We start from the raw sequence: 18,536 nt of genomic DNA, 5'->3' as shown, positions 1-18,536 counted from the left end.
ATTTATTGCTTATCACAGGGGTGGCTTTATATGTTGCAGGGTTTACTTAGGTTTCTCATTCATTACAAGAGTTCTCTATTTCAAAAGAAGTAAAAGGAATTTTTGTTTTCTCGCTTTTGAGAGAAGAAAATCTATCCGACAACTTTGGATTACACGTTATTCTATTTGTTATGGAAGGTAAGCGAATTTCGTTTTCCAACATTTGGTTTGGTCTCTCAACTTGGCCAAACATAGTCTAGTATTATTTTTTAGCGCATTCAGTTTCAAATAATTCCGGCTGGGAACATCTTCCACCTCCACTATGTAGTCTAACAGCGTGAAAGATAGCTTTAAAATGTTTTTTAGGAGGGAGAGCTCTCGAATATTTTATCTCTTTTCCTGATGTCACCAAAGATAGCTTAGAAATACAGTTTTAGACCTCAATGTTTAAAAATTTCTGGGTAGAACCAGCGAGAACCCCGAACCCTTTCTTTTCCTCTAACGTAGCAAAGCACAGCCAAAAAGTACATATTTAGGCCTTTAATTCTGAAAATTTTCCTGGAGAAAACTCCTACCCTCTCTTCTACAGTCTCAACATATAGCCTAAAATTACGTTTTTAAAACTTTGATGTTTCAGTATCAATTTGTGAAAACAGAATTTGAACCTTGACTATCCTTTATCTCCTAACGTGATCAAAGATACTTTAAAATACGTTTCTAGGACTTCAGATTCGGAATTCTTCCGAGAGAGATACCTTAATCATCCCTCCCCTCCCCCTCTCATCTAACGTCTCCAAGGATTAAAACTGCGTTTTGGAAACTTCAGTTTTGAAAAATTTCTGAGGAAGAAAAGCCGCACTCCTGAGACTTTTTCCTAACGTCCCCAAAGATAGCCCAAAAGTTCGCTCACAGAAATTTGCGTAGACCATTGAGAGATGGACGAACCCTCCCATTCATTCGCTATTGTCTGCGCTGAAGCAGGAGTAAGAGCGACAGGTCTTATCTCCGGGGTAAAACATCAGATAATTTACCCGACGCGTACCACGTGACTACGACCCTTAGGATTTTGACGTTTTCTTCCTATATGTCTCTATTCTACGGGAGACTTTGACTCTTCAATATGCCTTATTGCAGTGCGCATAATTGCAACGAAAGAGGAAGAAAAGGAGAATTATCGTTTTTCAGGTATGAAACTGTTTTCGATTGCTAGTATTTGACAAAATAATAACAATTATTTTATCAAAACCTTTTTTTTTCTCTGTCCTATAAAACAATATTATGACCCTTTTTTCATTTCACCAACCACTTTTACACGCAATAAAATCATGTGCACAATGAACACCCAAATTTTTTTCTTTTTTTTTGGGGGGGGGGGGGGGAGGGGGAATTGCAGTTCGTCTTTTGAAAGTTTTTTTTTTTTCCATCATTCAATTAATTTATTTTTGAAAATTTTCTTTGTTTTTGGGGTTGTTTTTGCAATAGATAAAATTTTATTCATTTCATTAATTTTCTTAAAGGAAAAAAAAAAAAAAAAAACTTTTACGGGGAAGGTTAGGCTAGAAAATAGTTTGAAATACATTACCATTTAAAACTTTTAACATCATTTTCACAAATTTAATATTTTATTCATTTCCAGTAGGCATGAAATAGTAAATGAATTAATAAAAAATACTATCTTGCAGTATAAAAGGAAAGATAAAAAGAATAAAGAAATTTCCACTCATTGTAAAGAACTCTACTTTGCTGCTGTTTACTTTGCTTCGAAAACGTGTGTGAAATACTAACTCTTATTTCTCAATAAGCACAACTTTAAGAGCCATTTTTAAATCGGCATAACTCAAATACTTACTGCAGAAATTGAAAAAAAAAAAAAAAAAAAAAATATTCATGAATAAGTAAACTATATGCGCTTGCGGGTGACAGAAAAAAAAATGTGCCAAAACATTTAAGGCAAAAGGTTAAAAATTAAAATCAACGACTATTCAAATACATACGAGAATTAGTGTAGCTGTGACGAAACGTCTTTCGTAAAAGATCGCAGAATCCTTCCTTCTCAAAGATACCCTAAAATGAACCTTCCCAAAAATTTTTGGGAGGTAAACTTGCCTCTGTCCCTTCTGCTCATAACATCATCAATATCAAGCAAAGCATAAGTCGGGTGTCAATTACGGAAATTGTCCATGAGAGTGCCGCCTGGGCTTCACAACATTTTTGGTGTCGTTAGGTGTTAGGGAACCCTTTGACGTCACCAAATATAGCCTAGAATTTAAGACTTAGATACCAAACAATTTTCAAAGAAAGAAGCCGAAACTTCCCCATTCCACAAACAACCAAAGAAACCCTTAAAGTTGATTTCAATTTAAAAAATATTTCAGTAAGAAACCTCAGCTCCCCTCTCTCCTCTAACGCCTACAACTGCGTTAGAATACACATGCAACTGCGTAGCCAAACATAGCCTAAGATTGCACATTTCAGAATTACCGACCATTCCCGATTTTCTTAACCTCTCCACAAAGCAGACTACGCTGCATTTTAAAACTTTGATTTCGGAATATTTCCTTCGGTGTCCACCGATCACCTAATGTCAACAAAGAAACACTAAAAGAGACTTTAGTTTCGAAAAAAATTGAGAGCAACCCAACCCGCCCTTTCCTTTCATTTTACTGAAAAATGCCTAAATTTGCGATTTTTTACGTAAACTTAGCAATTTTCTCCAAGTGTACCCCCCCCCCTTTTTTTTCTTTTGTAAGTATGTAGAAATTAATTACGTCTTTTCTTCTTTATTACTTAAATTTAAAGTTTTTAAACACCCTTGACAGTTCAATGTATTAGCTTTTTCACAATGAGAGGGCGGCAGACACTAACTCTGCCACTGGCTGTGGGCCCCCTCTGGTAGCAACACAGTCTTGTTGTGCGTTGGACACCTTTCTTACACTGAAGAAAGGGTTCGGCCAGATTAAAGTACGAGCACATGGGGCACATGCCTAGGGCACCAAAACTTGGAGCCACCAAATCTGTATCAAAAGTTTAAACAGAAAGAAAACCCTTTCACAAGTTCCAAATCCAAAACGTTTTATCACTTCATTACATTGTACAGGGGGCACCAAATAAAATTCGAGCCCAGTGTCTTCAAAAATCATAGTTGGGACCTGATTGTATAGTAGTCAAGAAATAGCTGCTTGCAGTATTTATTTATTTATTTATTTATTTATTTATTTTTGACAATTTAGGTTTTGTCAATTTACTCATATTTTAGCACAAAGCATTTTTTTTTGCTCAATTTTCCATTAATCTTTCCCCAATTTGGAGTTTAGTGATAGATTTCCCAGCCATTTTTTATCGCAATAAAAGAGTTACCATTTACTAAATTAATTTCAGAAAAACACAAAGTGGAAAAATTAACCATTTCCATACTCAAAAAACTCCCCTCCTTTAGAGGAGATAAATCAGGAGCAACTTTTTGACTGAAGTTATTTCGGAAAGCATTTCCTTCTTTAACAATTTATGAACAGGAAATCAATTTATGTAAACCATGTAGTTAATTACCTGTTCTTTATCAGCATTTACAGATTCTAGAAGCGCAATTTTTTGCTTTAGATTCCTTTCAACATCTAGAAGTTCACTTCTAACCCTAGCAACCTGGAGAAAACAAACACACACACACACATAAGAGGTTTTTTTTTTCATCAACATTTTTGAGAAAATTTGAAAGAATGAAAAGAAAGAAAAACCTTTTTTCTTTTTTTAAACAAAATCATCCTTTTTAGTACGCAAAAATGTATAGTGGATTAGTTTTGGTGAAAACAGGTACTGCAACTGCTACATATTTATTGTGCAAATTTCTTGTCTCATAAACAGATTCTTCACAATCAGTTATGATTTTTACTAACGCAAGACAAACAACACATTAAAAATTCTTACTTAAACTAACAAACATATCTTTAATTTCAGTAGGGACTTTAGTACCATCTTCGGATTACCCAACCGGTCCTGCGAGGGATGGATAATCCAAAGTTTACTACAAGAGCTGTTAGAAAAGTATCCTATCTATTTTTTTTGGGGTGAAAAACAGAAGGATACGAATCAAGCGCGCTTGCATGAGTAGACCTGGAAGCTTTGCGCTCATGCATGATTTTTTCCTCCTTCTGTCAACAGCGTCAGTTGCTGGCAAACATACAGGGTGGTTATAATTAAAGTTACCCTGTTTAGACACCTCTAGTGACCGTTCTACGCATCGGATTTCGATGAAACTTGGAATATATATTATATAGACCATGGGGAGCAGGATTATGCAATAAAAAAAAGTAGTTAAAAATCGACGACAGGGGGCGCTCTACACACTTAAAACATCCGGCATCAACAATGTTGTATATGAACAGTCACTGCATCCCGATTACATTACCGTATGGTGTGGTTTCACCGGTGATTTCATCCTCGGTCCCTATTTCTTCGAGGAGACCCCACCCCAAGGTCCTGGCTTGGTCCCCAAGGAAAGGTGTTCCGTCACAGTTCCCCGATATTGCGCACTTCTTGAGCAGCAAGTCATTAATGCTTTGCAACAACGAGCGTGTTTGGACTCAACTGTCTTAATGCAAGATAGTGCATCCCCTCACATTGCTCGTCCAGTAAAGGCACTGTTTCGTATGCATTTCGGTGATAACAGGGCACTTTCTAGGCATTTCTACAGCTTGACCCCCGCAATCACCGGACCTAAATCCGTGTGACTTCTGATTGTGGGGCTTCCTGAAAGATCGGGTCTATGGTGGAAGCATGCGGACGGTGCCTGAATTAAAGGACAGCATACGGCGCCATATTCATGCCATTGGTAGGGAAACCCTTCGTGCAACTGTGGCTCACGCTATGACACGTTTTGAACACGTGATTGACGTAGATGGAATGCACATTGAACAATTTCTGTAAGTAAAATCGATTTTGTGACGCAATCTTCGTCTTATTTGATTCATGCGCCCTTTTCTACCCTGGTGGTAGATTTTTGAACTAATTTTTTTTTTGTTGCATAATCGTATTCCCCATGGTCTATATAATCTATATTCCAAGTTTCATCGAAATCCGATGCGTAGAACGGTCACTAGAGGTGTCTAAACAGGGTAACTTTAATTATAACCACCCTGTAGTTTACAGTTGCTGGCAAACATAGTTTTACCGAATTAGTGATTAGGGCTCTCGTTGGATTTTTCAATTTCAGGAAAAATGACCGAACGACTAGAGCAGTGTTACTACATCAAATTTCGGCAGAAACTCGGCAAAAGCCTAGCGGAATTTATTCGAAAGATGCAGATGACTTTCGGTGACGATTTCACATCACATTTTTTGCCCTTAATTTTTGTTGAATGTAATCGCTTTCTCCATTGGTTTAAAAGAAAGAACTGTGCTTATTTCTTATTGGAAGAGACATTTGCAGCTTTCCACGGAGTTCGCAAAATCTCTTCTTTAATCCACCATCGGACTTTGGAGAAAGCTTATTGCTATTTAAGAAACATCATTGGATACTGAAAATCTGCCCTCTATTCTATTTAAAGAGCCGCAGTCTGTTTATCAGGGCCTTCACTACTTTCTCTATGTCTTGCTGTATGTGTGTCCCCATGTTTCGTATTAAACGTATTTGTTTATGTTCAGCTGTCTGAATCTCTGCTTTACACAACCTTTCAACAGCAGAGCGTGGTTAGTTCTAAGTTTTACCCAGCTACTAAATCACTGCAGTAGCGGAGTAACAAGGGGGACGAGATAAAATATTCCGTTGAGCCTTTTGACGGAAGGAATTTCTCTCTGTGGTGCAGGAGAATGGAAGCGGTTTTCGCAGCAAAGAATTTAGAGATGTTTTTGGAACGTGAAGCGGATTCTTCGAAAGCTAATGAACTTTTAGCGAGTAAGAAGGCCTATGCCTTGATGTTATCATTTCTTAGTGATAAAGTTTTGGTTTCGCTTTCGGAAGAAAAGACTTGTGCTGAAGTAATTGCAAAATTGAAATCGATCTATGTTCGAGAAGGAGCGGTCAGTCAGATATTGGTTAGAAAGAGACTTTCAACTTTGAAAATGAAAAAGGACTCATCCATGCAGGAGCATATTGATGAAGTGAACAGACTCGTTACCCAACTAAAATCGTGTGGCGTGAAAGTGAGCGACATGGACAGAATTGTCTATCTTTTGATGTCTCTTCCAGCAGAGTATGACGCATCGAAATCTGCAATAGAAAATCAGCCTTCGGAGAACTTGACTTTAGAGTTTGTTTGCGGTCGTCTTCTGGATGCTGAAGCGCTGATGAGAGATCGTCGAGTCTCGGAGCCCAAATCGTGGAAAACAGAGTCATCGAATGGTGCAGCCTTTTCTACAAATAATCGGGTAGTGTGTAACAAGTGTCGCAAAACAGGGCACATTGCGAAATTTTGTAGAAGTAACATAATTTGCTACCAGTGCGGAAGAAAAGGACATTTTAAGAGGAATTGCACAGTCCAGACGGGAAAGAATACTTCAAAGGATGGAGCAGTTGCAGTGACGTTCGTTGTTGGCGAAGTAGAACATCGGTCATTTATAGTAGATAGCGGATCTACAGCTCATATGTGTGCACATCGGGAATGGTTTGAGGAGTTAAAACCATCCTCAGGAACTGTGTCATGCGCTGCAAAAACCAGTAAACTGGAAGTAAAAGGAATAGGAACTATTCGCGGTGTATTAGGTGACGGTGTGCAGCAGATCCTACTGAAAGATGTGTTATATGTTCCAGAACTCAATGGAAACCTCATTTCAGTGAAACAGATACAAAAAGCTGGATACACTGTGAGCTTCAAAAATGACGAAGCAGTTATTGAAAAGGGAAGTACAAATTTCGTTTTGTGCAAGCTGAATTCAAAAGGTCAATATGCAAGTGATTTTGTTCCCTTCATTTCAAATTCCTTTGTTGCAGAAAAAGATGGAGGTGAACTGTGGCATCGCAGGTTAGCAGGTTAGGACACTCCGGAAACCATGTTCTGAGCAAACTAGGATTACCAATAAGCGAAAAATTTTGTGAAAATTGTGTGTTAGCGAAGCAGTCCGCGAACCCTATAGGAATAGGAAACCGAAGAAGAGAAAAAGCTCCCATGATGACAATCCATTCTGACCTATGCGGTCCGGTCAACCCACCAACTCAAGCGGGTGAAAGGTATGTGTTAACATTAGTTGATGATTATTCTCGTTTTTGTGAAGTTCGTCTGCTTAAAAAGAAAAGTGATGTTCCCGTGGAAATCAAAAAGTTTCTCAAATTGAATGAAAGCGTTCGAAAAATTCGTTGTGATAATGCCAAGGAATATGTTTCAGGCGAACTTAAAGTGATAGCAAATAAACCCTGAGTTACGATAGATCCCTGCCCCCCTTATACTCACGAATTGAACGGAATTTCAGAGCGGATGAACAGATCACTTTTTGATAAAGCCCGTGCACTTTTATATGATGCAAATTTACCTAAGAACTGTTGGGGATATGCTATTCAAGTTGCAGCATATATTCATAACAGAATCCCTAGTTCAAGCATAAATGAAATGTCACCCTTTGAACTAAAATATTCCCAGAAACCGGATTTAAATCAAATAAAATTATTTGGTTGTGATGCTTATGCCAAAATTCCTGATACTCGCAGACAAAAATTAGATCCGAAATCTAAACGAATGATCTTCATTGGATATTCTAGCATGGGATATCGATTAATGGATCCTGATACGCACAGAGTTATTGTGTCACGTAATGTTCGCTTCAATGAAAATAAAGTATATGTGCAAGATAGAAGTAATTCACCAGACGAGGAAAAACACAGCACCGAAGAAAATAAAGAGTTAGGAGAAAACGAAACCAATGTAAAGCAAGAAGTTCCGGCAGATACACCCCGACGATCAGAAAGAAAAAGAAAAAAAACCAGAACGATTTGAAGCAATGTACACGTCAGAAGAGACGTTGACCTTTTACGACATCTCAAAACTACCGGAAGAACAACAAGCCCAGTGGAAAGTCGCGATGGGGGAAGAATTGCGCTCCATCCAGATAAACAAAACTTGGGAACTGGTAGATCTCCCTGATAACGCGACCCCCATAAAGTGTAAGTGGGTGTTTAGGAAGAAAAGAGATGGAACTCTCAAAGCCAGACTTTGCGCCAGAGGAGACCAGCAGAAGGAATACGTAGAAACTTATTCGCCAGTCATTGGGATGCCTTGTTTACGATTAGTTCTTGTTTCGATTCTTCAAGAGGATTTAAAGGTTTATGTGATGGATGTGAAAACAGCTTTTCTGAATGGTGAGTTGCAAGAAATTGTTTTTATGGAACAACCGCAAGGATTCAACGATTCATCTGGCAGAGTATGCAAATTAAATAAAAGTTTATACGGATTAAAACAAGCTCCTAGACAATGGTTCTTCAGATTTTCGCAATTTATGTTAAAAATTAATTTTAAGCAGTTAAACTCGGAACCGTGTATTTTTATCAGAATTGTGAATGGAAGAAAAATAATTTGTTTATATATTGATGATATTCTTATCGCTGGATCAGATGTTTCAGAAATAATGATTGTGATTAAACTTCTTCAAAATGAATTTCAGATGTCCAAACTCGAACCAGCTTCTGAATTTTTAGGAATTCGTATGGAATTTACTTCTACTAAATTAGTGCTAGATCAAAAGGAGTATATTCTTAAACTATTGAAGAGATTTAACATGAGTGAGTGCAAGCCGAGTGCAACACCTTTAGAAGCAAAGTCAACTCCAGCTGACTTTGAGGAAGGAACTAGCTTCAAAGGACCTTACCGTGAACTAGTTGGATCTTTATTGTATCTTGCGATGACAACACGACCCGATATACTGTTCGCTGTGAACTCTCAGTCAATTGCAGGAGAATCCAACAGAATCGGCTTGGAATGGACTTAAAAGAATTCTGCGCTATTTAAAAGGTACATCGGAATATAAAATTGTGTATAGTAAGTGTTGTGACTCTAATGTTGATTTATCTATGTATGTTGATTCAGATTGGGCATCAGATCCGCGTGATCGCAAATCAGTTTCAGGTTACGTTATTTTTTATAAAAAGTGTCCAATTTTATGGAGCGTGAAGAAACAAAGTTCAATAGCTGTTTCTTCTACTGAAGCTGAGGTACTTGCAGTTGGTAAGTCTTTATTAGATCTAGTGTATTATAAAAATATTGCATGTGAATTTCGTACTGTAAATAACATTGTCATATATGAAGATAATCAGTCTGCAATCAAATGTATAACTAATGAAAATAGTTCTGGTAGATTGAAACATATTGATGTTAAGTTAAAGTTTATTAGAAATATTTTAAATGTTGAAAATATATATATTGAATATGTTTCTACTGATAAACAAATTGCTGATATGTTTACCAAGGCTCTTCCTAAATTTAAATTGCATGAACTTATGTCATTGTGTTGTTTAGTAATAAGCGATTAAGGGCGGGTGTTGAATGTAATCGCTTTCTCCATTGGTTTAAAAGAAAGAACTGTGCTTATTTCTTATTGGAAGAGACATTTGCAGCTTTCCACGGAGTTCGCAAAATCTCTCCTTTAATCCACCATCGGACTTTGGAGAAAGCTTATTGCTATTTAAGAAACATCATTGGATACTGAAAATCTGCCCTCTATTCTATTTAAAGAGCCGCAGTCTGTTTATCAGGGCCTTCACTACTTTCTCTATGTCTTGCTGTATGTGTGTCCCCATGTTTCGTATTAAACGCATTTGTTTATGTTCAGCTGTCTGAATCTCTGCTTTACACAACCTTTCAACAATTTTGACGGCGAATGACCTGACTCCTGCAGTTTGATAGGTTTCTTACTCTACCGATATGATCTCTTTGGACTTCTTGCTGTTCCCCAAACACAAGAGGCATAGAAAGGTTAGTGATGCTCCAGTCCTTTCATCGTTTTACTTGAAATTAAAACATCTGACGAGGGCACTACACTTTACATTAGTCAAACTCTGCTTGCCAGTGACTGACGCTATGGACAGACGGGGAAAAATTCACGCATGCACACAAAGCCTCAAAGTCGGTTCATGTATCAGCACTTGATGAAGGGGGGGGGGGGTTCACATCAGGGTTTTCACACGAAGAAAATAAGATTGGATACTTCTTGAACAGACCTCGTACATTTATGTTCTGAATATTTATGTAACTATTATATGTTTAATCTATTTTGTTTCCTTTCCTTTTCACTTAAGATTTCTCTTGCAAATTGTTCATTCTTTGAAAACAGCCGTATAAGGAAAAGGATCACACGATTTCAATTCTTTCTTTCAGTATAAGGGCTACTGCTACTTCTGGAAGTTAAGTTTTGTCAGAGTAAAAGGACATTAAACAAGAATGTTTGTAAGTCATACAATAAACAGCATAAATTTTATCTTACCTCGCTTTTCCTCAGTTTTTCACTTTCTCGTAAAGCTTCTGCATGTCTTTCACTGATTGATAACAGCTGTTCTAAAGAAAAATTTGCCAATTTTGAACTTGAAAATAATAAAACAAAAAAACATCTACATTCATTTGAAATTTTGATGTCTTGAATTCAAAATATGTTTTTCGCAATCCGTCATACGGCTGGTGATTTCCTAGAATAGTTAATACGAGGCATATCATATATAAAAGAAATGATGATTAAGATCGGTAATAAAGATAAAGATTTTATAGCTGATATCCACCAATACACTTAGCATTTTGATTATTTACAGCATATAACGTTATGTATTTTTATTTCTTATCAATCTTCAATGATGCGAATTAGTAATCTGGAAATTTCGTATTTATATGAAGTTTTGCTTTTTAAGTTCACCCATGTTGATGTTTTTTCTGAAAAAACGTAATTTTACACCCACCCTCCTTTCAAAAGTAAAATCTGCTGAAGTTAAGCCTTGAATGAACGCAAAAGATTTGTAACCATGGCAACGAAAATTTGTCCTCTTAATAAATATTAAAAACAACGACTTAGCTTATTCTCGTCGTCATGGCAATCTGAAAAATCGGAGCAACATCAGCTCATGCAATTCGTGATTGCTCAACCAAAACGAAAGAAGACGAAGAGATACAGTAAAACCTGTCTACAACGATACTGTTGGGACCTAAAAAATATATCGTAATAGACAGGTTATCGTTATATACAGTTTGATTATTCATGCTAACATTTTGCTGGGGCCAAAAAAAAAAAATATATATATTGTTATAGACAGGTTATCGTTATAGACAGTATCGTTACACACACGTTTCACTGTACTGCATTTAGTGGCATAATCATAACTTTTCCTGGTTGTTGACTTTGGATGCTCCAACAGCTGTATCATTAAGTGAATTACTAAAACGGCTACATTCTTCAAAATCGGAAAGTTAATGAAAATCAGAACTGTAGGCATGCCTGTCATTTTTGTCGAAACAGGGCAATTCCCACACTCAGACATCGAGAAATTAATATAGTTACTAATCCAGGGGTCCGGTTGGGTGAGTGGGTTTTTTTTTCGATGAAATTTGTACTGAGTGCTATAATGAGAGCTACGACTCCTTATTCGAGTGAGGTAGAGCTAAAAGTAGTTTTAAATTTGGTAACGATAATTGGGAGCAATTAGGAAAAAACACCTACTACAGGAGCAGGGAAAATTATAAGAAAAGTGTAGAAAAACAGGTTTATTATATCGTTGCAAAAAAGACGAATGGGCGTATCTCAAAAAAAATCGAAAAACGAGTTATGGCCACCACAGAAATGTCCAAAGTAGATTTCATAATATGACCAATGGGTGTATCTCTACAATAAATAGTAAATACGTTACAGTCCCTCACACTTCTCAAGCGATAGAGTAAACTAGAAATCCTTAAATCGGTTTTCTGCAAAATGCCCGAAAGAAATGGAAAGAGATACGCTCATTCGTCTTTTTAGTGACGATATGAAAACAGGTGTCATTTCAAATAAATAGGATATATAGGAGACTTGCGACCTCACCACTGGTTTTCCAGGGAGGGTAAGGGGTTCAGATTAGCGGCGGTGTTGGGCAACGAAAAGCTTTGAATTTCAGCAGAAAACAATGATTTAAGGAGGTTTTCATATTAGTATAAGTAAATTTGCCCTGCAGAACAAGAACTAACGTCGACTTCCCTGCAATAACTGATGACCAATTACTCTCTGATACCTTGAATTCTTCTTGCTCAGTTTTCCCAGATGAAATGAAAACTCTCTTACAGTTCACTGCAATTTAAACACTTTGGATTCACGTCATTGTAATCAATTATCCAAGCAGTTTTTCTGGCGGATGGTGGATTTTCAAAAACATTCACACCGTCAAAAGCAAATTTTTGGTGCCCGAAATTACCTTCAAAGGAGCTTTGATCAATCTTGGACATCTTTTCCAGTTTCGTAATAGTTCCCTTTAGTTTCATGTTTTGGTCTTCCAAATGAGATAGCAACGTTTTCTGATCTTGTACCTGTGAAAAATATGAGTTTGAAAAAGAATAAGTGCTTTCTGGAGAGAAAACAATATCCTCGCATCTTTAAACGCAGATCATATTTTTAAAAAAACAGCATAATACTATATGATTCTTATTTGAGTAGCAATTTAGTTTGAATATAGCCTATTCCCCACAAATCTTTGCCCCATCACTGTAAAAAAATTCCGAAACGTTACTGAGTATTTCCATGTAACGTGTCGGGATTTCAATGGTTTTTATTCACTTCCTGGAAAAATCAAGTATCATTGTCAAAAAGTTTCCTGAATTGCTACAAGTTGCACGAATGCACACTTCTCACTGTTGTGAAACATATTTTTAGCTCCCAGTTTAAAGATTAATTTTGCGTATTTATAAAGTGAATCGGCTTCAGGTTACTTACGGCCCGTCCATGCTTAAGCTCCCAGAGGGAGGGAATAAGTATGAACTACGCTGCTTTGCAAGAGTTGCAGGCGAGAAAATTAATCGATAGCTGCATGCAATTCTGGCTTAGCTACGGCCATGTTTGCAGTACTGCTTATGGAACTTTCTTAATAAATCAGGAAAGGACCAAGTTATTATATTATACCTACCAAAGTTTACTCTAAAGTTCCAGAGACACAACTGACTTCAGACGGGAGGATTTCTGAATTTTTCACTTGACTTCCAGGATAACTTCAGGAAGGTTACTGAATTTTAGCGGAAAACATACCCGGCTTTTTCAAGATATGTTACTGGCAGAAATTGGGCACATCAGCTGCCCATTACTTTCCAGGAACGTTTTTGAATCGTTTTTACAGTGATCCACCGACTTCAATGTGAGTAACTATTAACATTAGTTAAACCCTAATTTTTGTAATTTTACAAGGACTATGCTTATATTTTCCTATGAAAGTTTTTGACAACGTATCCATATCAAGGGGTTGATTCGGATCTTCAAGGACTTTTGAGTGGCCTACACTGTGAAAACGATTCAGAAACGTTCCTGGAATATAATGGGAGCTGATGTGCCCAGTTCCTGCCATTAATATATCTAGAAAAAGCCAGGTATGTTTTCCGCTAAAATTCAGTAACCTTCCTGAAGTTATCCTGGAAGTCAAGTGAAAAATTCAGAAATCCTCCCGTTTAAAGTCAGTCGTGTCTCTGGAACTTTAGAGTAAACTTAGGTAAGTAAATATAATAGACTAGCAGTACCACACGGCGATGCCCATGCTAAGAATTTAAAGGAAGTCCGTTGAATAGAAAAAATTCACGATCCTTTCCATCCCTTCTGATGTGAAATTATCATTTTTCTTCAACTAAAAAACGTACACACATTTTCAAAAAACCTTTTAGAGTCTCTTTGGAATTTGAAACTATTCGCCAAAACCCATAAAAAGATTATTAGCAATAGCTTTAAAACTGAAAAAAAATCATTGAAATGTATAGTGCATCGCTTAACGCGCCAAGCAACCACGCTACCGTAACCCTGCCATTTAGCGAGTAAAGTGGGGTTTTTCTGCAATTTAAAATGTTTCGCAAATAAACAATACTATAATAGAAACGTTATAAAGAACAATCACAATTGAATAATACGACAAATGAAATTATTTACTTAGATAAGTAACTATCTTCAACTATAAGAACAAAAACAAACGTTGTAGAAATAAGAAAACAAAACCTAATACAAAAATCCTACAAAATCAAATTATGTAACTGAATATTGAAAAAAAAAAAAAAAAACACCGCATTCAAAAATCAGTTCGCTGACCACAGCAGTCCCACAATAGCGTAGCTTTCGACACTGTCGGCCAGCACCCTCTCGAGTTAACTTACCCCGTCATCTATTAGGAATTCATAGAATTAAACTTACCCCGCCATCTACGGCGGGGAATCATGACGGAAATACGTCTCGAAGTTTCTTTGCTGACCCTGTAGCAGCTACCCAAATTAGAGCAATCGATAAAAATTCAATACATAGGTTCAAAGTGATAATACAAAGACAGTCTAGTGGTCACATCATTGATACGAAGAACATTGCAGTTCACATCTGCGAAAGTATTAACTTTTTTGCAGCTGTAAGTGGCTGGTATCCAATGCCATCTACTGCACACAAAATTTCATGTGCTATTGTTGTCATTTCACAATTAATTCTAGCAATTTTAAAGGTCTCAGAAGAAACATCTTAGGCTCTTTAGATAAAACTCCTCTCGCAAATTTTAACGCACCATGTGCAGCAGCGATGTAGCAAAAAGGTTTTTGACTAACTTTTGACCTGTAATTTAGCAGCAACAGTCTTCAGTCATCAAAAGGGCACACCGTTTTCTTATGAAATCATAAGTCTTGTGCTCCTTGATGCACGGTGTGTGTGAATTGAGAAAAGCGATGAAAAAGATGATGGAAGCGACAAATCAGATTCTGATGACTATAATTTTATAATAAACAAATATATTTTTTATTTCTTAAAAATTCACATTTAATAATACCTTACGTTGATTCTATGTGAGTTTTCCATAGAAAAAGAGCATAAAATAATTTTGGTCAGGTTTTCGGTTTAAATACAGTACACCCACGTTTTACGCGGGGGTTACGTTCCATGGTGTTAAATTAGCGGTTTGGTTCCATAGATAAAAAAACTACTTCATTCTAGTGATGACTAATTGTATAATAAGTTTAATGTGTACTTATATCGATTTCTATGTACAACATATGTAAAGACAACATAAATTAATTTCGTGTTCTGTTTATAAAGAGGAGCTGGCTATGATAGTCTTTTGGCAGTCATTAAGTATTTTTCTCTGTAATTCTTTGCAGGGCATTAACGCATCCATGATCACTTGTGTCATTTCCATGATAGAATCTTCCTTCACTAACAAATCAGATAGATCATTTCTATTGTCTAGGAATGACTCACAATTTTCAATGTGAACGTTTTTGGTTGGATGTCAACGAAGTCGGTATCCTCGTTGGTTTTGGCCTCCTTTGTCACTCCTAAAAAATCTTCTTCCAGTGATTTCTGAACTGTATGAGTTCAATAACTTTACTTCTGGAAAGAGCTCTGGAACCAATCGCATAAAATGTCTCCAGGGGCCCAAGTTCGGTTATTAGCATGCAAAAATGCAGTTTATTACGCGGAATCTGCAATCATTAGCAGTTTGGATTTTGAAAGAGAGGAAAATGTTACCTGTTTGTATTGCTGCATCCGCGTAAAACCGAAACTCATCCGCGTAAAATAAAATAAAGGTGTCAAATCTTAAACCGCGTTTTAATCGAAACTGCGTAAAATAAACTCGCATAAAACGAGAGTCTACTGTACTCCACTGCGCAGCGTCTCATTTAAATAAGCGGAACACGCGTATCAAATTTTTACTTTTCCCCCTCATTCTGATAGATTCGTCTCAACTGGACGTTTGCCAATTTCATACAATCCGTGGTTAAACATAACAACGGGTCACTGGCTTAAAACAACATAAAATGATGTTGATGTGTTTGACCTTTTTAAACAAGTGATGCATATCGGATAGGTTATTGAAAAAGTATTTGTTAAAATTTTTGAAATTCTCATCTCAAACACAAACATATGCAAGGGCGAGGTTCAAACTTGTCTTTTTCTCAAATGAATTTTCCAAAGTTATGAAGTTGTAACGCCAACCTAATTTTCTGACTAATTTTCCTTTTCACTTAATTTAACAATTATGTGACTTTTTTTTCTTTTTTCTGTTTTTCTGACCTAATTGTGATTTTTTTTTTTGGGGGGGGGTGGACAATCAGATTTTAATATTTTTCCCAAATAAAAATAACAATAATAATAAAAATAATGAACTTTTTAAGATAAAGCACTCAAGTTCCTAAATCTATAAATATGGTTTCTTTGTCAGTGCAATACAAATGCAAAGAAAACAACCAGACGTTTTGTAATAGTTCTGATCCAAATGTGGACTTTTTTTTTTTTGGTGGTGGTGGTGCGAGGGGGTGGGGTAGTCAAATTCTAATTTTCTTCATAAAAATAGTAATAATATAGTACTAATATAAATTTAGAAATAATAATCCTTAATATGTCTATAATAACGAATGATCAAAGGCATCAGCTTAAGATAAGACATTTTGGATCGGAGCTAGTGTTAGAGTGGTTGTCTTTTCTGGCGAGTTATCGCGTTTGGTTATTTTTCACTACGAGCGATTATTAGCCAGCACGCGAATGGTTTATTAAATAAAATATTATTTTTGACCAATTTGGCAAAACCAGAACTTTGCTGTGGCAACCCTAGCTGCGCAACAATGAAAAATTCGACCCAAAATGGCCAAACTGAAGTTGATGCAACAGCCTATTCATATAGCTGCTCTAAAATGATAGAGTAACGTTTCTGACGTCACCAACAATGAACCTCGAGCCACGGCATGAAAATTTGACAACATTGTTTGGTAACGCTTGACAGGCAGGGAAAGGCTTTATTTTGAAAAGGCTGAACGGGATCTGTTAACTGTTTTACTGATAAGACAGTAATTTTAGGGGAATGAAGAATCGAAAAAGTGGTCAAAAATTAACACTATCTCCTGGAGTTTAGAGTTAGTTAATCCTGGAGTGAGGGTTACTATTTCAACTATTAAAATATCACCGAACAGGCAATTCGCAACTCTAGAGCCCGAATACGCTACCTTGCGGTGATTAACAATACTAAAGAAAAAGGTAAAACATTCCATTCCACGTGTTTTCTTTGGGGTAAATTACAGGCTTCAGACAGTTTATGATGTAGTGTAATTTCAGAAGAATAGAAAAGAAAGCTTCCCACAGGCACGATGAAAAATTACTGTCATTCACTAAGCGTCAAAGCAAGTTATAAGTTACGGCATTTGTTTGTTTTACCTTTCTCATCCGCCATTAGACAGTGGCTGCAGCGACCCCATAGCTTATTGGAGTTGGGAATGGCTTCGTTCAAATGTGGAAGCAATTTTCACCCGTCATACCTTGACGGGCGGTTTTTTAGTACTATAATAGTTATAAAATTAATATAACAAATAATAACACAAAAAAATGAATAAGTAAAAAACCTCACATAAATAATAGCCGATGATCGAGTAACCCGCGTTTTTCAACAATGAAACTCACGCCACGGCAAAATAATTTGATAATATTTTTTGGGAACATTTGACATGCAGGGAAACGTTTTATTTTGACAGGGCTGAACTGAATCCGGTCACTTAACTGTTTTACTGGTAAGACTCATTTCAGGGGAATGAAGAAATGAAAACAATTATTAACGCTATCTACTGGAGTTTAGGGTTAATCCACTGGTGTTAGGGTAAAAATTTCAACCATCAAAATATCACCTAACAGGCAGTTCCTTCGTTCAAATTTAGGAGAGTAGAAGCAATTTTCACCCGTCATACCTTGACGGCAACTTTCTAGTAAAATAATGTTACAATTAACATAATAATAATAAAATTAAAAATAATAATAATAAAATTAATGTAATAATAATAATGAAGAACTTTTTCAGATAAAGTACAAGAAATCTGTCAACATGGTTTCTTTATCAGTGCAACATCAATGCAGAGAAATCAACTTCACGTTTTGCCATTTTTCTGACCTGTTTGTGGATTTTTTCTTTTGGTGAGGAGGGGGAGGGGTAGGCAGATTCTATTTTTCTCCATAATAATAATAATATAACAATAATCATAAAATTAAAATAAATAATAATAATAAAAAAATTAATATGATTATAATAATAATAAAAAAATAATATATTAAAGATAAGTTTATTGTAATAGTAATAAAAATAATATTATTATAATTATAAGAATGTAGAACTTTTTTGTGATGAAGCACAAGAACAAGCTGCTTATCTCTTTGAAAAAAATCTGTAAAGATGATTTTCTTTGTCAGTGCAGCATCAACGCAGAAAAAACAACCTGACGTCTCGCCATTTGTCTTTTTTCTTGGTGGGGGGGGATACTCAGATCCTATTTTTCTCCATAATAATCATAACATAATAATAAAATTAATGTAATAATAATAAAATTAATATAATAAAAAAATAATAAAATTAATATAATAAAAATAATAATAATATTAATATAATAAAATAATAATAATATTAATATAATAAAAATAATAATATTATTATT

General features: G+C 36.0%; 1 protein-coding gene across 1 annotated transcript in view; it reads right to left on the bottom strand.

Moving 5' to 3' along the window:
* LOC129227795 (leucine-rich repeat-containing protein 45-like) overlaps positions 1-18,536 on the bottom strand; it is a gene marked incomplete at its 3' end in the record, with an annotated part of 44,640 nt that overhangs the window by 12,788 nt on the left and 13,316 nt on the right. Inside the window, 3 exon segments of the mRNA XM_054862405.1 lie at positions 3,526-3,618; positions 10,378-10,448; positions 12,320-12,431. Of these exon segments, the coding sequence (XP_054718380.1) occupies positions 3,526-3,618; positions 10,378-10,448; positions 12,320-12,431 (276 nt within the window).

Source organism: Uloborus diversus, chromosome 8 (assembly GCF_026930045.1).
Source record: "Uloborus diversus isolate 005 chromosome 8, Udiv.v.3.1, whole genome shotgun sequence".
Classification (NCBI taxonomy): domain Eukaryota; kingdom Metazoa; phylum Arthropoda; class Arachnida; order Araneae; family Uloboridae; genus Uloborus; species Uloborus diversus.
Note: the sequence above shows the minus strand (reverse complement) of the source record. Positions and strands in the feature narration are given on the sequence as shown.